At 39.8% G+C, this 23,042-nt stretch overlaps 2 protein-coding genes across 2 annotated transcripts in view; one reads left to right on the forward strand and one right to left on the reverse strand.

Annotated features, from left to right (window-relative positions):
- Positions 1 to 1,145: 1,145 nt before the first annotated feature.
- On the reverse strand, positions 1,146 to 11,655 carry rp2 (RP2 activator of ARL3 GTPase). Its single transcript, XM_033620834.2, has 5 exons — positions 11,366 to 11,655; positions 7,945 to 8,613; positions 6,003 to 6,117; positions 4,131 to 4,216; positions 1,146 to 4,022 (listed from the first exon to the last, which is right to left on the reverse strand). The coding sequence occupies exons 1-5, from the start codon at positions 11,528 to 11,530 to the stop codon at positions 3,939 to 3,941; spliced, it is 1,119 nt and encodes a 372-aa protein (XP_033476725.1). The 5' UTR covers positions 11,531 to 11,655; the 3' UTR covers positions 1,146 to 3,938.
- A 4,440-nt stretch (positions 11,656 to 16,095) lies between these two features.
- Positions 16,096 to 23,042, forward strand: part of slc9a7 (solute carrier family 9 member 7) — a 35,765-nt gene continuing 28,818 nt past the window's right edge. The window contains exons 1-3 of the mRNA XM_033621051.2: positions 16,096 to 16,622; positions 21,260 to 21,462; positions 21,547 to 21,624. Of these exons, the coding sequence (XP_033476942.2) occupies positions 16,343 to 16,622; positions 21,260 to 21,462; positions 21,547 to 21,624 (561 nt within the window). The 5' untranslated portion in view covers positions 16,096 to 16,342. The remainder of the gene's footprint in view (positions 16,623 to 21,259; positions 21,463 to 21,546; positions 21,625 to 23,042) is intronic.

Consider the following 23,042-nt stretch of genomic DNA (forward strand, 5'->3'; position numbering starts at 1 on the left):
AGATTAATGATTATATAAATACGAAAATGAATTTTAAAAAATGATAAATGCTGAAATAGATAAGGAAATAATGAAAATAATACTTAATAATTGCTGAAATAAATACAGAACAAATAGAAAATGCTGACATAAACACAGATATTAAATAAAAAATAATAAATGCTGTAATAAATACATAAATAAATAAAAGTAATTATAAATGCTGAAATAAATAAGGAAATAAATTGAAAGAACACTTAATTGCTGAAATAAATACAGAAAAAAAATAGAAAATGCTGAAATAAACAAAAATAAATAAAAAATGCTGAAATAGATACATAAATAAATAAAGCGTAATTATAAATGCTGAACTAAATACAGAAATAAATGAAAGGTAATTATACATGCTGCAGTAAATACAGAAAAAATAGAAAATGCTGAAATAAACACAAAAATTAAATAAAAATAATGAATAAATGCTGAAATAAATAAATAAATAAAAAGTAATTATACATGCTGAAATAAATACAGAAAAAATATAAATAAATGCAGAAAAATACAGAAATATACAACAAGAATAATTAATAAATGAAGAAGTAAATACAGAAATAAACAAAGAGCACAATTAATAAATGCTTCAATAAATAAAGAAATGCATAGGTTTAGACATCCTTCCTCATTAACATACAGCCACGTAAATACATAAATAAATGTAGTTGTACAAAATGTAGAAATAAAAGATATTTATTTATATTCTTTAATTATCAACTTTTTATTATTTATGCATGTGTGTATTTATTTCCATATTTATTTCAACAATTCATTACTTTATTTTTTTATTAATGTGTGTATGCATTTATTTCAGCATTTATTCTAGCACTTTATTCTTTTATTTATTAATTTAGATATTTATTTAATTTATTTATATATACATATTCATTTATTTACTCCTGTATTTATTCATGCATTTATTTATTTATGTACTTATGTATTTATTTATAAATACAGTCATGCATTTATTCCTGTATTCATTCATACATTTATTTATGTACTTATGTATTTATACATTTATTTATTTATTTATTGATTGATTCTTAAGTCCTTTTTTCATCTTCCATACATTATAATACACCGATATTGAACAACAAATCAGACAGTCACCAATGTGATTTCAGATATTCTACAGCTTTTAATGTGTTTCTGTCATTTAAAAAAGACAAGGTGTCATTTTAAGTGTAGAAACAACAGATTACAGACAAATGTGCATTCATAAAGACAAACTGCTCTACAAAAACTGTGTGCTCAAGTACAAAAGGTTTACAAATACAAAAGTACATCGCAAGAAGTCCCCATGTTTGGTTTTCTTAAAGGCAACTGTACAAACCAGTCTGATATATCAGGCTAAAGTTAGCTTCAAAGGGACAGTTCACCCCCCAAAATCAAAGATACAGTTTTTTCCTTGTACTTGTAGTGTTATTTATCAGTCACAAGTGTTGGAGATGTCTGCCTTCTCTCAAAGATGCTCAAAGTGCCTTTGCCTTTACATTTGATAAATTCCACAGCCATGTCTTTTTCCATAAAGTATGACCTGGTTACTTGGGACAATCTACAGACCTTGTTGTGAGCAGTTTCATGTAGGAACTACTTTCTTTCTACCACACCCACCAACTGCATCACCGTGCAGAAGGAAGTGTACATCTCCTCATGGAGAACCTTGTGCTCATGACAGTGCGAGATGTAAACATTAATGGCGTCCTCCTTGGCTGAGCTGTAATGTTAGCTAGCTCAGTGGTGCTAGGTGAGCTAGCAGTAGATGCACCCTTCCTTCTGCGCAGTGATACAGTTGGCAGGTGTAGCTCAGTAGAAAGAAAATAGTTCCTATATGAAACTGCTCACAACAAGGTCTGTGGATTGTCTTGAGTAACCAGGTCATGACAATTGGAAAGAGACATCGCTGTTGTTTTCAAATGTATTTTTTGGCGCTTTGAGCACCACAAGCCGAGTGCCATCTAGTTCCAGTATATTGGAGAGAAGGCAGACATCTCTATGGCTGATATCTCCAACACTCGGCAAATCACACCAAAACAATCTAGATTAATAAAAAGCACTACAGGTTAAAGGAAAATATGTACTTTTAATTTGTGGTTGAAGTGTCCCTTTAACTAAAAGTGCTGCGTGTACGCATCTTATTATCACTGATTAATTAATAATTGATAGGTCCCAACACAGACTGAGTGAAGTCGAGCGGTTAGCCATTGACTGGGAACAATCGATACCAAACCAAATGATGAAAGTGCTGTTTTAACTAGGTGGAAGTCAAATAGCTGAAGTGAAAACTGCTAACTGTGACTCACTGAGGAAGACAGCACAGTGTTAAGAAAAACCCATGATTCACTCTGCTACAGAGAAGTGCTGCAGTGGGTCATTTTTTTTTCCATTTGAAAAATGAAACTAGTCTCAATATTTAGGCAACGTGCTTCTATAGCAACATCTAGGGAAAGTGATTCACTAACGTGACGAGTGATCGAGAGATGTTTGGTACTTTTTTACCAGATTAACACGCACATACAAAAAAATCCCAAGCAGTCAGACGAGTATTTATATTTACAGCTTGTTCAAAAAATTCAAATAGCTCAAGAATTTAGGGAACTCTATGAAAAAAAGAGGTTGATCAGGTTACAGAGGGGAAACAATGACAACCTTAAAACCAAGTGGGTTTGCTGATCATTACAGACCGGGACTGCTACTAAAGATTATCAGTTTATCTGCCCATTATTGTCTCGATTAATCATTTGTCAATAAAATGTTAGAAAATAGTGAAGCATGCCACCAAGGTGACCTCCTTAAATATCGGCCCAACAGTCCAAAATCCCAAAACTATTCAGTTTATTATCACTTACGACTAAGAAAAGCATCAAATTCTCACATTTATGAAGCACAAAGCAGAAAATATTTGCCTTTTTTGCTTAAAAAAATTGCTTAAACTTTTATTCAATTACCAAAAAAGTTGCCAATTAATTTTATTGACTGACTAATCGATTAATCACTGCAGTTCTAAAATAGACTGTTTTTATCTACATCTGCTCAAGTTTGTCTCCCTATAACCAGTATGATTGTAACATGCTGTTTTCCCAACAGCACAAGTGTTAAAAGCATCACAAGAAAATAAAGTCACATATAATTTTTTACTAAAAATGATGATAAAGAACATTAATTTGTGTCTATACAAAAACATTCAGTATAAAACAAATATTACAAAATAAAAATGATGGTCACATGAGTTGCCTACATCAAAAACCCAGCAATTTTACAAGTGTTCACACGATTCAGTGGAAACACACTAATTCATCTGCACCAAGAGCAAAACACAAAACGTTCACAACTTTGGCCTAACAGATATCAGTAAAGATGTAGTTATCATCTACACAGCATGTCTCAAATATACACATTTCAAAACACATCCTTTATCTAATCCACATACACAAATAAATCCTTGTAAGAAATAAAAATATGATTTAATATGTATAAAATCTTTTCCCTCAGGCATTCGTGTGCTGGTGGTTTTCCCACAGCAGCAGCGGTTTCAGACAGTAAAGAAAAACAAAGCTTTAAATTAAGATGAATTACATTTACAGCAAAGAGCTACATTCACAATCGATAGAAAGCAACAGAATACATTCATAGGAATATAAATATTCACAGCACTCTCAGCAACTAATGGGTCTTAAGTGGTTTACAGCTGATGTTGGTGGATGATGGGGAGATGAATTGATTTATCCCAGGCTTTGTCAAACACAGTCATTAATATTTTTCATTGCTATCCAATTTTTAGGACAAAAACAGGCAATAATCAAACTCTACTCATACTCAACCCAAGCTGGACGGCGGCGGGGGGGGGGGGGGGGGTTAGAAGATCAGATTAAATGTCTGACGAGCACTTGGTTTGGATAATTAATTGTTCACAAGCCCATCTGCATGTCAGCGAAGTTGAAGAAGTTGTCCACGTCTCGAGAGGACGTATTTTTGTTGTCAGAGACAAAGAGCTGTGGGGAAAAAAAGATGTTTTGAGTTTGATTTTTTTGTTGTTACAAAAGGAGAACTGATGTTTATAAAACTAGAAAAGACACATGGCACAACTACAGTACAATTACCTTGGTCCCGCTGAACACTTCATTAGCGATGTTCTTGCAGGCCTCCACGACTCCATCACCGTTCAGCTCCAGGGCGATGACAGGACCTTTGTTAGTGAGACAGAAGAGTCACTAACAGCCCAAATTAGTGATTTCAACACATATTCAACGACTGTACGACTCCACAGCTACATTTACACTACAGTTAAATACATCATTAATTTTTCATCGCCATTTATCCTGTTGGAGGTTGCGGGGGGGGGGGGGGGGGGGGGCAAACCTTATTTCCACTCCCACAGTTGGCAGTAGATAGATGTGTAAACACTCTTAAACATATATTTCCATGTCGATACTTGTGCCCTTCCAACATTCATAGGCGTGACATGTCACAGCCGGAAAATCACAGGTGTAATTAATGAAATTAATGATGGCTGAATTCCATTTATCTGCTTTGATTTCAGGAGCCTTTCATCATGCATGCATGCTGGTTCATTGTCACTCTCACTGGAGCACTTGAATAGCAAAGAGCCATCGTTAGTGTAATTAGTGACACCTGTGCTTTATCTACCACAACAAGTCAAAATGTTAGCTGTAAGAAAGGCCTATTAGGCCTATTGCAATTTCATTGTCTGTGTTGCATCGTAAGATTCTTCCAACGGTGCCAGAGCAGCTATCTCAGGGCACGGCTGTGGATATTTATAGCATCTGTGCCATTAATTCATCACGTTTCTGCGAACCACCATGGAGGTAAAATCTAAATTATCATTATTATTAAATGTCAGAAGGATCGAAAATGATTTATTCGTATAGCACTCATGTTGAAACTGATTTAACGAAGTACACAAAAGATTCAGGATAAAATTTAACGATCACTAACAGGGAAATGACTATAAAAAAATCCATTGTTGCAGGTGTGTAGGATTGTTTCAGACTCGTTGTGTGGTCCAAACATTTCCAATAACTTCAGAGCTAATAATGTCCAACAGTCTAAATTTATTGTAAAAAACATAGGTGTAATCATTTTCAAAATTCACTACATATTTTTATCTCATAAAATATTTTGCTTTAATCCACATTTGTCATTTAGTCTTTCAAAAACCAAAATTTTTACAGTGTTCAAAATACTGTTTGCTCTCCCTCTTGCTGCACACAAAGGCAGGCAGGACGGTCCAGCACCAAACTAACGGCACCCTAAATTACATTTATCGATTAAAGAAAACAGATTTGATTGTTAATTTTAATTTGAAGAATCACTTTATTCAAATGTAGCATGTAGTGTGAGGATTTTTTAGGGTTATGACTTCATAAAATATGATGAAAGACATTCAAAGCATCATTTGAAAACCTCAACAGATAATTTGAATGTAATAAAAAGACATACGGTGCAGCTCTAACGTCAACACACAATTTGGTTATGAAACAGTAACTGCATTCCAGTATTCACTACCAAATCTGAGTGCTTATTTAGATGCAACTAACACCACATTGGCGTCATAATGTCATAATCAAAATCTTTTGTGCATGTTGACCAAGTCCTTATTTAACAGAAACAGCAAACTGCAGTCTGAGAGGGAGTGAGGCTGCCTTTAAGAGTTTGGGTGGAAGAAAGAATCCAAGTTTCTGATACATTTGCTTAAAAAAACTATTATTAATAGTATTATTCATGGAAATTGGAAGTGTGTAAACTGACCTCCTGCCAGTTTTGACATTTTAAGACAGACAGTGCTTGTTTGACTCTGCTTCAGTTTCTACAACACAACCTGATACTCATTAAAAGCAAAAATATGAACCAGCTGTAGCTAAAGATTATGAAACTGCTTTGTGTTATGAGGTCCAACATATCTAGCTGAGTTTCTGAGCAGCAGTTGTAACAGAAAAACAAAGGGAAATTACCTTTGGTGATCCACTCTACAAGATCCTCTGCATTGTTCTGAAACACCCTCTTCACATCTTCAGGTTTCATTGAGACTTCCTTCGTCTGGATCAGCACAAAACCTTTAGCAGTTGCCTGTGCAAACAAGACAGAAAAGAGTTATATAATAAAAATCCTAGGTTTGCAGTGAACCTCCATGTACACACACACACACAGAGGAGATAAACTGCAACAAGCTGTCTTTACCGTCCCACATGTGGATCCAGTCTCATGCTTTTGTGATGGAGTAATGCATATTTTGGCAACACTACAAACATCACTGGAATGTTTAAGTAGCAACACAGCCAGCTTAGCATGCCGGCTTAGCGTTTCAGATGCAGCTTTCTACAAGTTTACAGTCAGCTAAACAAAAGAACTTTGTGTGTGTGTGTTAGCTCCGCCACCCCTTACACAATTTATTCTTACAGTTAATGGTGAAATAAGACAAACAAGATCATCATCAGGGGACACTGTTGCATAAAACATGTCTCAACAGAATTAGCCTTTTCAATTACAGCAACATAACAGTGGAATGCTCTCCCTACAAGACTATCAATTTCACTCAGTTTAAAACTGGTTAAAAGACAGACAGTCTTGTTGTCATCCCTCTAAATCATCTCTTATGACCCACTAGAAGTTTGTGGCGATGCATTTTCTGCAGAGACCTTGCCCTCTGCCTGTATTTTCTTAGTTTCTTCTTGTTTTCTGTGCTTGAGGCATTTATGGGCGTGTCCCCCACAGCCCTCAGGTGAGGTCAGAGCTTTATATAAAAAGGTATTGACCAGGTGCCAGACCATAAGCAGCAGGCATACAAGAGACCCCATGTCAGAAAAATGTAAATGTAGTGAGGTGAAACGCCCAACAAGAGTGAATCTGTGGTTGGGTAACGGACAGTCCTGCTTAGTACACCTTTAAACTCCAAGTAGGGCTACAACTATTTTTGTTTCATTTTCGATTATTTTCTTAATTAATCGATTACTTGTTTGTTATAATGTAAGAATGTGGTGAAAAATATCAGTCAGTGTTTTCCAGAGCCCAGGATACTCAGTTTACTGTCACATTTAAGAGGCTGAAATCAGAGAATCTTTACACTTGTTGCTTGTTTTTTGGGCGGTTCAGGATATTAAAATGTTGGTGAATGACTCCAGTATGATGAGCAACTTAGTTCAGCTCCGTAAATGAGAAGAGAAATGGAAACAAGGAAAGCAAACAGACGACTAAAGTCAAGATGGCATTATATCAAAACAAACTTGCGACATTAGTTGAGCTTATTTTTTCAGCCATTGAGCTCTTTAGAAGAATTGGTTTGTAATTGCTTGTGTTATCATTGTCTAGCGCACAGTAACTATAATTTCTTCTTTCAACACTGGGTTGGGTTGGTGATGTGCTGCTGGTGTCAGTATTTGAATGATGAATACAGACTACCTGCTGCTGCAGAGTTATTTCCTCTCACGCAGGTGTATGTGCTAGTTGGCTGCTGGCTGCAGCGTATTCAGGTGCAAGGTTGTGGCCGAGACATAGGCGACGTGAGGCGATGCAACAGTCGACCTTCATCGGCACTAGTTCTTTGATGTCAGTATGTGTCTGTGCTTTGAGACATGTTATCTTTAACCTACTTTTGTGTATATCAGTAATGTAAACTCCAGTTGTTTAATTTGGCTGATATACTTCTGTTCCTTCGTATAAAATGATGCAGGCTGTGATCGTTAACATGGTTTTGCTTTTCTTTCATTTCAGTCTGCAGCTTTTTAAACCCCAGTTAAAGCATGGCTGACTGCACCATAACCTTATCAGTGAGTAAACTCTGACACCAACATTTTCCATTTACATACTAAAAAAGACTTCCTCCTTTTTTTAGCACTTCATGACTAATAGTGTTAAAGTGAAACCTGTTGACACTCAGGTCCTTTTTGTTCTTCTCACCTCATCGATCAGTTTGCGGGCGTTTGCAGTGGTGTACTCTCCAGCGAAGAAAACAAAGAGGCAGGACTCTTCACTGTCCTTACGCCTCCCTCCCTTTGTCAAAGGCACAATGCTGCGCTCAGGGTCAGTGGAGATTCGAATTGACTTGAACTCAGACTCGGTGTCTGGGAGTGGCACAAAATCAAGAACCGCTGAAGCCTCTGGCAACAAGCTCCAGTTGTTCTCCCCAGACACCGGCGTGAAGTCGTGGATGTTGCTCCAGTTGTTGTTGAATATGCTGAGCCCGGCGTCCTTGAAGTGGAAGGCCAGCTCGGGGTAGTAGTACTGAAAGCAGCCGAACTTCATACCCGTCGACGACTCGATGATGGGCTGAGTGGCGCAGCACAAGAACACATCCATCTTTTTACAGTCTCGTGTGCGGAACTGCTGACAGGCCACCACGCACTTGATGTCTTTACAGTCTCTGAAAAACACGCTGCCCTTGATAGGTCCTAGAAAAATGCGGCAATTGACACAGTCATCGATGGTGATTGTCGCCGAGTGGTCGAACACGTAGATATTGCAGTTCTCACACTCTTGGATGACAAACTGTTGCCCGTTCAGTTTGCCAGGCAGACGGCCCACCGTGACATCTTTGAGCCCCGTCAGCATGTAGTCTTTAGGATCAACCTGAGCAAAGCAAAAGGTGACAGGATGAGTATTCAAACAATATTTGGAGAGTTGTTTCAAATTACCTTTTTTAAACCACACCAGCATCGGATTTATTTCTACCTCCATCATCCAATAACAATGCTGATATTTTTGTAAGACTCATAAGAACACATTAACCTCTTCCACTTCGCTAGGACGTCAGCGTCCTCAGCTGACATTTCTGTCAGTTTGAGGCTGCAGCAGGCGACATTTTTAAACTCTAGTGAAGATACTGGTATTATATTAAACTAGAAAACCTAAGAATTTAGTTTAGATTTAGTGGCAGAAATGGAATATAATATAAGTGTGTTTTCTTTAGAGTATAATCACCTGAAATTATGAATCTTTTTTGTTACCTTAGAATGAGCCTTTAAAGCTACATAGGGAGCAGGTCCACATCCATAGAGACTGCCATGTCTCACCGCCATGTTTCTACAGTAGCCCAGAACAGACAAACCAAATGCTAGCTCTAGAAAGGGCCATTCGCAGTTTCCATAATTTCCCTTTGGCCACCATAAGCAACCCCTCTGTGACAAGAGCGTCTGAAAAATGCTGATTTTTTTTTTTATTAATGTGAAACTGCTTTATTTAGTGTTTTTACCTGTTTAAACCCCAGGTGCATTTGTTTTAGAGAGGAAGAGACCTCTGTGGACAATGTAGTTCCTATTAAAAACCTCTGGAGCATCTGGATCTTATCAGGAAAAAAAGGTGAGCGCACTTAGCAGGCGCTGGGCTAATGGCCAGTCTCTGACGTGCCAAACAATGTCAGAAAAACAATGATTTGTTATGTGAAACTGCTTTATTCAGTGTTTTTACATGTTTTAATCACCTGGTCCATTTGTGTTTAAGAGGAAGAGACCTTTGTGGATAACTCGGCTTTCGCTAAAAGACAACTGAAGGAATTATAACCAGAAGGAGTTTCAGCTGGTTGCAATCTGAAATGCTCACCACTAGATGCCAATAAATCCCCCTAAATCATACACACTGTTCCTTTTAACTCATGCTCCAAAGTCGGGCTAAATTTTGGCGAGGGAAAAACTGGTATAGCCATTTTCACAGGGGTGCCTTGATCTCTCAACTCAAGACATCTGAATGACAATAGTTCTACAGCAACTCATGAATCTCCCCTTTACAGACATGCCCACTTTATGCTAGTCCCATGCGTTTTTCACGTGCAGTACAAATTTGTTATTTTCACCTATAGTGTTTGAATATGTCTGCAAACAGTCTTGGAATTGCATAAAAATGGGTATGACTGGAAAGCTGAGACTCTTGTAGATTCAGTGAGCCCTATGATATTCATGTGTGACACCATTTTGTTGTAGGGAGACCAATTTTTTTTAAACTTGACCTTGTAGTATAAAATGACCTATTGTGGCCTCTAGGATAATCAAAAGTTTACAGCAACAAACTAGAGACCTCGGGCTTTCAGAGGGTGAATGGTTTACAATATGGAGTTTTTTTATCAGTTTGCAGAACAGATATTCTCACCAATCACTGAAAAATGTAATTCTTACAAACACCTCCGAATGTCAAAAGTTTTTGATACCAGATCACACATTTCTCTGTAGTGTTCCTCAAAGTCTTGGTGTCTTAATGTTGTATTCTGGTGGAGTATTAGACCATTTTATAAATTCTGGAGTGGTAAAAAATGCTTAAATTTAACATCAAGTCTGAGTAACAAATGAGATCAACCCAAAAATTACTTCAACGACTTACGAGACATAAACAGGCATGGGGATGGCCAAGACACATGGTTTACATATTTATGTCTGGAAAAACTAGAAAAACAAATAATCTTCACATTCCCAGCTTTCAGATGATGTATGTTGACCTGCTATCTACCGCTAAAGACCCCCAGCCCTCCTTAAAAATGACAAAATTGAGTCTGTGTTAGGGAGGGGTGGAGGTAAAGCTTGTTAGACATGATTATGCCAATCGTGTATGGTATCTATTTTGTTTCGTATTTCACTCATATCGAACTTGTTTGGCTTTTTCTGCACGAGTGTAATCTGACAACCTACCACTTCAGGTAGTGTACTAACTTATTTTCAGCCTGATACTGCACGGTGTGGTGTGTTATTCGGTAGACCACAGTTTAGGTGCAACATCCCATGAGTCAAAACGGAAGTTGAACCACCGCTGAGTGAGTTAACGCCTGTAATGTCTGAACAAGTGTTGGTCAGCTGCGGAACAGTGAACCGTGTTGTAATCCGATAATGAGATAACGCAGGATACATGTAGTGAGAGGCTCTGAGCCTAAAACTCAGGAGAGTAGTAACTATATAATGAGCATTACATGCATCCTGTGCCTGGTTGAGTAACAGTTAATATGTAGGGCTGCATATTTTGGGACTGGGTGTCGTGATAAAACGCTGCTGCGCAATCTCAGCACGTAAACAGTGTTAGTTTACCTCAGGAAATCAGATTAGAAATGCAGATATCTACATAAGGAAGCATTACTGTTGGTACGACACTTGTAGACACATTATAAGAGGTAGCTAAACGTTATGTTTTTGTTACACCCACTATGGATATTTTAATTCATGCATTTAAGGTGTAAAAGTAGCTAACAGCCCCTCCTGGAAATGTGCTGTAGCTATCTGGAAGCGACTTAAAACACAAGTTAAACGATGTTAAACGGGAGGACACACTAAGTTTTGTTAGTGAAGACTCCCATTTATCATAAGGTATGTGTTTATTTTATGTTATGACTTTATTTTGCGTTTACCTTTTCTCTCTTATCCCAGCTGTACTGCTTCGGTGCCTCGTCCGTGTTGTTGCCAAGGGGAACCGCGTTGCCTGTCGTCGTAGTTTCGACAGTCGTTGTTGTCGGTGTACGCTCATCTTTTTCAGCCGACTTCCTTTTGGATTTCTTCGAGAAGAAGCACCCCATGTTGGTCTCTCAATGGCGGCCAGGAAAGACCAGTTCTTCTAACCGTAATGTAGCTTGGAGAACACGAAGAAATGTGAGGCTCAGGCTTACGAGCACTTGAGTTGACAAGATTTTTTTTTTGGCTTCCTGTTTCCCAGCCTCATTTCGCAACCAATGGGTGTCAGGGTAGTCCTCACAAGAGCCAATCACAGCCTCGGATAGAGTGACGGACTCACGTAGAGGAGGTGTGTACTCATGAGGCGTTCAGGTACAAGTGGGGCATTCCTGATATGCAGCATCATTTCGGCATAACTTCTGGAAACATTATAGATTTTTCACTTTTTTTTGATTTATATAAAAATAGGGACGTATTTAATTGTCAGAAAAACTCAAACAATATTTTTTATAAGTAGATTAGTTTATATTTGATTTTAATCTGGTTTGATTTCACCCATTGTTGCTTCTCAGGAATGGGAACAAACACACATAAATGCAAAAACATGACAACATTTAACCAATCAACCAAACAAGAAAAAATTTAACCTTTCCTTATACTATACTATACTATACTATATTATACTTCCCCGCTCAGCCAAAACATTCAAACCACTGACAGGTGAAGTGATTAATTTTGATTATTTTGTTCCAATGCATTGTTCTGCTGGGAAACCTTTGGTTCTGGCATTCATGTGGATACCACCTGACATGTTCCACCCACTCAAACACCGTTGCAGACCAAGTACCCCCCCCCCAAGGAAAATGCACCATGCCACACTGCAAACATGGCTCAGGAATGGCCCAAGGAATGTGACAAAGACCTCAAAGTGTCAGCCTGGCCTCCAAATTCCCCAGATCCCAATCTGAATGAGCATCTGTGGCACGTGCCATTAACCCACCTCACAACCCACTGGACTAAATGGATCTGCCGCCAATGCACTGGTGCCAGACATCGCAGGACACTCCCAGAGATCCTGTGTCCATGCCTCCACAGGTCAGAGCCAAGTCCGATCCAAGGAGGCCCCACCTTGGATTCGGGGTGCATCTGGGGTACCGGCACATCACAAGAATCCTTGAGCAGATTGGGACCTGGGAAATTTAGAAGCCAGGTCCACACCTTGAGCTTTTTGTCACGCTCCACAGGACATTTCTAAACAGTGCAACTGCCATTGGGGAGTACTGTTGCCACGAGTACCCAAACACTATTACAGACCAAGTACCCCCCCTCATGGCTTTCAATTTCCCTGTATATTGCACTGAGGTATATCAAATCAAACAATTACATAAAAGAATACAATAACCGATGACAATACATGATAATAACAATAATAACAGTCAAATAAGACATATAAAATAAACAGTGTGCTCAAATTAATAAAAGACTTTCAGAACAGAGAAGTTTTAAGAAGTGATTTAAAAGATGTCACTGATTCAACAAACCTCAGATCCTCAGGCAGGAAATCCAGAGCTGAGGGGCTGCAAGAGCCCTCTACATCAAATATGTTTTTACTTTATATAGTTCTTGTAGAAATAGATTACTTCACCCCCAACACCCAAGAAATTATAAAATGTATATTTAAATATATATAAAAAAATGTTCTAATGTGCTGTAGTCTGTGTTTATGTGATTAAGGAAGACCTTGATCTACAATTTAAGCAATTTGTAATAAATATTTGACGCATTTTAAAGAAAATATGAGGAAATAACTCACAGAAATGTTGTAGCATAACAAGAACGACCCAAGTACAGAACAGATTTTATTTTAAACATATTTTAATGCATTTTTATTGTACATAAAATAAAAACACGCAGACATACAAGATTTGTGAGTTCAAATACTCTACCACAGAAATATTCTCAGGAAACTGCCTTAACTGTTTACTTACTTCACCATCACTTAACATTTGTTTACACTGTCTGTATTTATATTTACACCACTTGTATTGACGTTATTCTTTTACTGCACGGCATGTTTGTCATTGTAGAATATGTTTGTACAGTGGAACTTGTTCTGTACCTGTTTTTGTATCTTGTTGCACCGTATGCGCCACAGATCATAAAATAATGTGCTCTTAAATTTGACCTCATCCCTTGCATCAACGTTCATGGAGGAGGGTCACCCAGGTCTAAGATGAAAACTATTAATTACCAGACTACCCTGAACGCACCGTCATCTACACATTGGACGCACCTCTCTGGGTGTTGTCTGTCTTTGCCACAAAAAAAGCTGCTTATATAAACTTACCAGCTCCATTAAAATATCTTATATAAAATAATAATATCATGGGATTTAATAAATGTACTGTAAAGAGTGCTGAAGCAAATAATGTAATACATGCAAGTGTGTGTTGTTTTACACACCAGCCCAGTTATATATTTGCAAGGTTTCTTGAGTGTGGGTTTATATGGTTAAGTACACAGTCATGCACAACAAACCACACGTAACTCATGTTCAAACAGACATCAGATTAGCCCGCAACTTAAGCCACTAGGCCACTCTAATAATAGGTAATCCCCCATCATGCCTCTGTGAGAGATGCTCTGAAGCCTGACCTTTCTCTACATCCCTTTTTCATTTTGTGTAACCACATGACCGTTAAGTGACTGATGTACTGTTGAATACAAATGACTAATGCTGCAGAACTGCTGCTACTAATGGAGCAGGTGGTGTATGGTAAAGGGTTAATGAGTGTTAAATTTCATTCAGTGTAATGCGTAAGAGTAAACAGCCCACTAATAGAATTCAGATGTAAAATCCCTGTTAACTTAGCTTGAAGTTGGCATTTCACCAGACTTCCTTTAACCCTTAAACAAGTGGTTGTGTCAAAGTGATGGCAAATCATGGGATTTCCGAATGCTTCTGTTGCATCAGATTCATCCTCCTCATTCATCCACAAGCCTTTCTTACTCACAGCAGCACTGACTGCGGTGGACCTCACTGGGAAAATATATGGCCGTGGAGCAGTCCATTAAATCAGTGTGAAACCACCAACACTTGGTGCAGCACATGATGGCACAGGGCATGACTGGATCACCTGTTATGACATAAAAATATTGATTAGTGTCGCTTTAAAGGGATAGTGCAGATTTTTTGAAGTGGGGTCGTATGAGGTACTTATCCATAGTGTATTACATAAAGTGCCCACAGTTTGGAGAAGCAGGCAGGAGTCCAACATGGAAGCTAAGCAATGTACCGCCATGGATGGGGGAAGTGGCAAACTGTGTTTTAGCCACCTACAAAAAAGCTATTAACAGCTTCAGTTCCCCATATATGCTCTCCACAAAGCCAACAGACTCCATTGACAAACACAGTAATTTAAGCATGCTGAACACAGGAGCTGCTGCCTTGATCACTTAATTTGGTCATGTTATTGTGTGACTTAAGTGAATCCGAAATCAATCCTTTTATACACCAAAGTCACACAATAACACAAACACCCTAACTGCAGCAGTAGACCAGCAGCTCCTGTGTACAGCGATGTTAAATCACTGTTTTTCTCAATGGAGTCTGGCTTTGAAGAGAGTGATATAACAAACGGTAAAGCAGTGAAAATATTTTATTTGACTCTTTATAGATGGCGTAAATGTGTTTTGTTGCTACCCCAATCACAGCAGTACATTGCGTAGCTTCGGTGGCAACACTCCTGCCTCCTTCTCCAAACTGAGTGACATCTACTGTAGCTTATACACCGACTATGGATACGTATGTAACAGGGTCAACTATATCTATACATTTGTAATATTAAGTATTATAATTACACAAAATTTCTTTCAGTTATTACCCGACATGCTTTGGCCTTCATAGTCAATATGTTGAAGGTTTGATATTCGGTTTCTGTATCCCTACGTTCACCTTTGGGGGTACCTCACCTATAGAGGGGTGTCTCCCGCCTTACCTCTCCCCTTTTGCTGTTGTGCTCCATGGGAGAGGTAAGCGACATTGCTCTTGTGGTAATTTCTGTGTTTAAGCACTGTTAAGCTGTTTATAAGTTCATTTTATGACAACATATTCCTGTGTCACTAGAGTTAATATGGTCGTAATTGACAGAGGATTTTGTCTTTGCCTGTTGCTGTCAGGTATGTTTTCTGTGTTGTATTGTACTAAATTGAATGCAACATGGCTGCTCTTTCGCTGTTGTACTCCACAGGAGAGGGGCTAGAGTTAATATGGTTGTAACTGACAGAGGATTTTGTTTTTACCTCTTGCTGTCAGGAATAAACGAGATCCATGGCCTGGGCCTCTTCATATCAACACAGCACAGACATCACTGGTTACATGTACCACTTTAAAAGATCTGAACTATCCCTTTGAAGTCTTACAGGATACTAAAAAAAATACTGCTCTGTCTGGTCCCCTCCTGCCCCCCCCCCCCCCCCCCCCCCCCCCCCTCCAGCTGTGGCCCTGGTGTGATCCCACCTGTCACCCCAAGAGGCGACACTATCTGAACCGGGTACTTGAATCTTGCAAAATCCTGGACTTTTACATCCCATGTGAATTTCCTGTTTTTAAGCGGACCCAGCACTGAACTGCACATTCATCAAAATATCAGGACAATGACTCAGTAGGCTGACTCGGAGCCGACTTGGGGGCCAGGCTGAGCCTCAGTGTGATCTGGTCTCTTCCACAAGGGCAGCGCAGTCTCACTCCGGAGCGCCTTCCTCGCCTTTTTTCCACCGCGCAGTGTACCTTTAAAAGGTTGAACTCGCCAGTGTACGATCTGCGAGCACTGGATTGTTTCCCCACTCGGCTCAGCTGTGTGTACCTTCCAGCAGTGACATGGCATAGAGACGCTGTGCTGTCAGCAGCAGCAGCAGCAGCAGCAGCATCCTGCACCATGGACGCTCTCCGACAGCCGAAGCGGAGCGGAGCCTTCGCCGCGCTGGACACCATGTTGCCCGTTTGGATATTACTGAGCGCGGTGTCAGGACTGAAGGCGGAGGACGGCGGAATGGAAGAACTTGCCACCGAGAAGGAGGCTGAGGAAAGTCACCGACAGGACAGCGTTAATTTGCTGACATTCATTTTACTGCTGACCTTAACGATTCTCACCATATGGCTCTTCAAGCACAGACGGGTCCGTTTCCTCCACGAAACCGGACTGGCAATGATTTACGGTGAGGATTAGAGGTTATATACACAAACACGTACACTCTCTCCTTCACCACCACCACTAACACCACCACTAAAACCACCTTCCCGCAGGCTTTGCATGATTCAGTCTCCCTGGTGGTTGTAACAGCGGCTGCACTGAGGCGATCAGGAGATAAAGCTGGAGATACACACACATGATTTAAGTCTGAACAGATGCACCGACGCGCCTCCGCATTTCCACCAGCTCACATTGCTCCTAATTGGCTGGGCCAGTGCTAATTTCTAGAAGGTGCTGTCGGTTGCTCAGCCTCGTCTACTCTCCACCAGGCTGCTGCATGTGCAGCTTTATCCCTGACTGACTGGGAATCAGTATCCTGACATATCTGAGGGCACTTATACTCTCTGTCTGTGGTGTGAGAAACTAGATTATAGCGACCCTAATGCATATTGTTTTATCTCATGATACCATTAGGATATAAAATGACATCTTATACAGTTGTTGCTCATGAAGTGGCTTATAAAATGTTATGTTTAAATATTTGTTACAGCATCTTTTAAGCTTTCAAAGTACTCAGCGAGGCAATGAGGAAAAGAGGGCATACATGACAAAAAGATATTAAATACAGGAGCCCCGTGATACAATATTATTGTGATTTTAAACGTATTGCCATAACATTTATTACCTTTTTTCAGCTGCATATTATGACCCCAAAGGAGAACTTTGTCAACATCTGTTTTATCTACCATGATAATACAGTTTTCAGCCTGTTCATCTCCCATCAATCATCTTTATAACAGCAAAACGTTTCTTGTGGACTGACAAAAGCAATTGGGTTTATTAGGCTACCAAAAGTTTAACTTGTAATGTTAATAATTTATGTAATAAATAATGTGATACTTGGCATCTGTGTATCGATACAATATTGCCACGCTAAATATAGTGATAATATGCTGTCATGGATGGATTACTGAAGCCCAGGGGCCCAGAGTGTCAGGGCCTCCACTGGCATTCATATCAAAATATCACTCAAATTACTGTAACATACCGACCAGGAAAAGGCTCAAAATGACAATAAAGATTTGCAAAGGAACTACGAAGAGACACAAGATCACAAAAAGATGTTTAATGACTGCAAGGAGATGCAAATGTAGGCGGCCATACACATGCCGCGTCTTTAACCGCCTGCAAATCATGAGGTCAGACGCTGGGAGCTACTCTTGCGCCTATTTTTTGTGCCAGCTCTCAAGAGCGTGGTAGCAGGTTGCGTCTTAGGTCACTAAGCAACCTTAATAAGCACCATATCATAGCCTATTCACCTGAAATCTTGAGTGCAGCGCTGTTTAGAAGTGTTTGGGCCTATCGTCCGTGGGACAGATGTAAATCTCTGGGTAGCCCTGCACTAACATGATCAACTTCTCCTCCATATTTATCACAAACTGATATTTAGGGAAGAAGGGAAAAATATCTGTTGGCTGTGATTGGTTGGTCCTCGTCACATGATATGCAGTGCGTGCTGCTGCATTCCAAATGTTGAATGTCATGGTTTATGTCAGGACGCAGCCGTCACGCCCTGAAAAATAGGTGCTCTGGAATGCGTGCGAGCCGCTCTGGCGTTGCACTGGCTTTGCTCTGGCTTTGCTCTGGCTCTGGTCTACACTGAAAACTATGAATTTGAGGGCGCCAAAAACACGGCATGTGTACGGCCCCTAGTTGTGGTGGTGGGGCCTTTTGCATATCTGTGCCCAGGGGCCTTTTGTCTCTTGGTCCGCCCATGTATGCTGTATTGTGTTTGTCCCCCCCTATGAAATACACATTTATCTGGCTGTTCAAAGTGCATTTATTACAAGACTACTGTCCCATATCTAACCAACATCATAATGCATCTTTGAAAAGGCTGATAAAGCCTACAGTATCAGATACATAAAGGTAACCAGTTCATCACAGTTGTAAACCTGTCATCAGCTGGGTTCTGCACGTGTATCTGTGCCAGTGAGTTTATGTTTATTCCTACAGGGACATCAACATGTTCACTGAGTATTCACCGAATAGACTAAAATGCTTCACAGCCTTAGCAGAGATCAATTAACTAAATTTTCTGGCAGCAGGAGGGTGGCGGGTAGAACAAAAACAAAGTCTGTTTTTTATCATCTGACTACGTGATCAGATAACATGACCAGAGTTGGTCACCACTGCCACAATGTGTGCAGTGTAATGTCTCAAAATCGTGTCTGTATTTTTGTTTTCCACATGTCTTATCAGAATGTTTCTGGTCAGTCATTGCTACAAATGTCACTTATTAACCAGAGATGTCGCATGAAGAAGACAGACTTTGATTTGTTTTTTTGACGCCTAAAATAAAACTCTCTTTGGTGGTTTTTCCAGCTTCACGCATGAGGGCCATGTCCTGACAGTAGGTCATGAGCAAAAACTCACAGTAATGTTACAGCAGAGCTTTACTGTTTCCATCATTTGACTCATCATTTGGCTTATGTGCACAATGCAGTATGTGTTATAAACATTAACTAAAGGCCCAGTGTGTCAGAATATAATATAATAAGTATGTTTTCTTTACATTATAGTCACTTGAAAATAAGAACCATTGTGTTTTCGTTACCTTAGACCAGGGGTCGGCAACCTTTACTATCAAAAGAGCCAAAAATAATGAAAACAAAATCTGTCTGTAGCCATAAAACATATTTTGAAACAGACTATTACGTCTAAATTAGCCAATGAACATTACTAGTTTATGATTAAACTAGATTTATGATTATATGGGTCTTTAACTTTGCAGAGCTGGCGGTAAAAGCAAATGAAGCGGTCTACACACTATCAAATTCTCTGTTCTCCTCTGAAACTTTACTTTTCTGGATAGCTAGCCTAGCTAGAGAGCCACTACTCTTGAGGTTTGCCAAAATTAGGAGGAAAAGACATCAGGCCATAGACGTTTGAAGCATATTTTAGTCGACGAAATGTTTAAACTTTTTTTTTTTTATTTGGTGCACAGATGCGTGATTTATTTAGGCGTACAACAATGTTAAATGAAAATTAAAACGCTAAAAAAAAATCTATTATTCATTCCCATATGATTTTTTTTTCTGTTAAAGCCACAGGGAGCCATTGAAGAATGGCTAAAGAGCCACATTGCCAGGTTGGCTACCCCTGCCTTAGAATGAGCTGCTTATATCTACGTAGGGAGAGGGTCCTCGTCTACGCAGATGATTATGTTGCATTGCCATGTATCTACGATGCCATGTATCTGGCCACCGTAGTTAGCAGGCCCTCCATGATGAGTGGTGTCAGAAAAACACAGATTTTTTAAACGTGAAACCGCCTTATTCAGTGTTTTTACTAGTTTAAATCACCTGGTCCATTTGTTCTGGAGAGGAAGAGGCCTCTGTGGATAATTCGGCTCCCCGTAAAAACCTCCTGAACGTTTGGATCTTAGGTTATCAGAGAAAACAGGTGAGCGTCTGTAACGAGTCGAACAGTGTCGGAGAAACACTGATTTGTAACGTCAAACTGCTTTGTCCGATATTGTTACCGGTAAAAATCACCTGATCCGTTTGTTTTGGAGAGGTAGAGACCTCCCAGTAAAACCCTCCTGGACAGAAAACACTAAAGGAAATCCTAACTGGTAGAAGTTTGAGCTGATTGCATCTGCAATCCTCACCAATCGATGCCACCAAATCTTATACACTGTTCCTTTAACATTTAAAATGAAAACCTTGAACTCCATGCTTTGATAAATATTATTATGTTGGATACAGTGTGATATGAAAAAGTTTAAACCATATTGTGTCAGACAACACTGTTTTTTTTATATTTTGGACTATAACCAGTATAAAAGTGCTGCCAAGTGGAAACCTTGTCCCAGTATTGATTTGCTGTGTAAAGAGCAGACTCCACAGAAAATTCTGTTTCCATTCACTTTGGTTATCGTGTCAATCAAAGCAATGATTCACGTTAATATGAGTTTGTGGTGTCACTTAAAAGTGCTGCTCAATTTCCTGTTATAGTACTCCCTATTTCAAAAACATGAAACTTCCCACGAGCTGGAAAGAACCTAAAGTTTGTGAACTGTTTTGCAAGAAATTGAGACACCAGGTGGTTTGAGTCTCAACAATTAGTGAAAGTCCCCCCTATTTCTGTTGCAGAACTATCACTGTGTGTGTGTGTATGTCTATACGTGTGTGTGTGTATGTCTGTACGTGTGTGTGTGGTCAGGCCAAAGCCAGAGTGTGATGTTCGAGGTTAACCCTCTCTGGTAGAAAGAGTGAGCACAGTGCTGGCAGCTTTGCTTTGCCATGCCTCCTGCAGATAACTGCTGTCTGATCAGAGGATTTATGTTCTCTAACTGCCTGCCTCATTCCTTTCTTCCTGGCTTTAGCTCTCCCCACAAGCTTCTGCTCACCGTCTCCCCATTTTTCTTCCTTTGCTCTGCTGCTCTCTGCATGTCACTGCCTGATCCTGGGGGCTTGTAAAGCAGAAGCACCTGCAGAATTATCCAGTGCTGAGCAACTGACTACATGAGATTGATTTTGGTGGCATTTATTTCAGGTTGTTTGCTCCACATTTTATCAGCCGAGGCTACACCTGTGAAAACACGTCTAAAGCAGTACATTTTCTCACAGTCATTGTTTTCTCCACTGATTTCTGCAGGTTTGCTGGTAGGTGTGATTCTGCGGTACGGCATCCCTGCCACCAGCTACCACAACAAGACACCCCCGAGCTGCTCGCTGAAGGAAGGACCTGTCAGCACCCTGCTGCTTAATGTCAGCGGCAAGTTCTTTGAGTACACCCTCAAAGGGGAGATCAACTCCAGGGAGATTAACAATGTGGAGCAGAATGATATGCTGCGCAAGGTAATGATCAGGACGATGCATCAAATCCTCATTTCAGATTTAGTGAACTGTTAATGAATTCTTTTAATTTCTCATCTTTTCCAGGTGACGTTTGACCCTGAAGTATTCTTCAACATATTGCTGCCTCCAATCATCTTCCATGCTGGGTACAGTCTGAAGAAGGTGAGGCGTGCCATGTACAACTCAGGATTTGTATGATTAATAGTAACGTGAGATGATATTGTCGTGTGGTCCAGGTGGACATATCTGCTGCCACAAACTGCTGTCTCATTGGGCTGACGGTTAGCTAAGAAAAACCTTCATTAGCCATACTGAGAGCGCTCAGTGTTTACTGAACATAAGTGGCCCTTTTGAGGGGAAGTCCAGAGCAGATGTCTTTCGTTTCCTCTCTGGCATTGCACCGACAAATAAAAACGGCTGACACTGACAATATGAGCAGGTTCTGCTTTCAATTGTTGTAGCGCAACAGATTTGTTGTATTCAGGGTGGCTCTGTGCTTGTCATTGTTAATCCATCAACATATTTACAGTATGTGGATTCGACTACAGCAGGTGGTGCTTTCTATGTATGAATTATGTGTTGTAGATTCCCAGCACAGGTGCTTTAGTGCCCCGATCATGAAATAACGGAGAATGAAATGTGTTTAAACAGCTGGTGACATCTGATCTATGTTCTCATTGTGAGGGCGAACCTCAGCTTTATCCAATTAGACAGTGATGGATGATATCAAGGAGGTCAGATGATTAAGGAGAGTGCCCTTGTGCTTTGCTACAGTGAAGAGCATCTTATAAGGATCTGAGCTTGGGTTACAGTGAAGAGGTTGAGTTTTAATTACGTTTTTTTTAGCCATGCTAACCAGTGGCATGGCCTGGGGATTGCAGTGTTGCTTATGCTATGTGTCAAATTTCCCAGCAATTATTGAATGAATTGTCACGAGACTGTCTACTGACATTCATCGTGCCCAGAGGATGTATCCTATTCACTTTGGGGATCTCCTGACCTTTCATCTAGCGCCACCATCTGCTCATATCTTTAGCCGCGACAAGCTAGCTCGCTCTGTCGGTTGGTTGGTCGGTCAGTCCAAAAAAACGAAATACATGGACATACGCGGTCGCAGCTATTGCAAATTCAGGCTTGTTTATTCCTGTTTATGACTTAATACCTACAAAACTTACATTTCCATCAGCTTCAACTGTACTTTGTGTTTAGTGATAATTAGAAAATGTGAAGCTAACATGGTAAACCTGCAAAACTTCAGCATGTTAGCATTGTCATTGTTAGCTTGTTAGCATGGTAAAGTAGGCATTTAGCTCAAAGATATAAAGTCTCACAGAGCCAATGCCGGACTGTAGACTCTTGTCTGTGTCCCAGATCCACAATACATAGATATTTTTTACAGTTTATACGACATACTGATTTTATACAGTGTATGTGAAGGTCAGTCACCGGCAATTGGTACACAAAGCTTGCAGGTAAGATTTGTGTCCGATTTGATCCTGACCTACTTTGACGTTACACAACTGTGGGCAATGATGACCTCATGAGGTCGAGGTGGAGGCAGTTTTTAGAGCCAGCTGCAA

This window comes from Epinephelus lanceolatus, chromosome 6 (assembly GCF_041903045.1).
Source record: "Epinephelus lanceolatus isolate andai-2023 chromosome 6, ASM4190304v1, whole genome shotgun sequence".
NCBI classification, from domain to species: Eukaryota; Metazoa; Chordata; class Actinopteri; order Perciformes; family Serranidae; genus Epinephelus; species Epinephelus lanceolatus.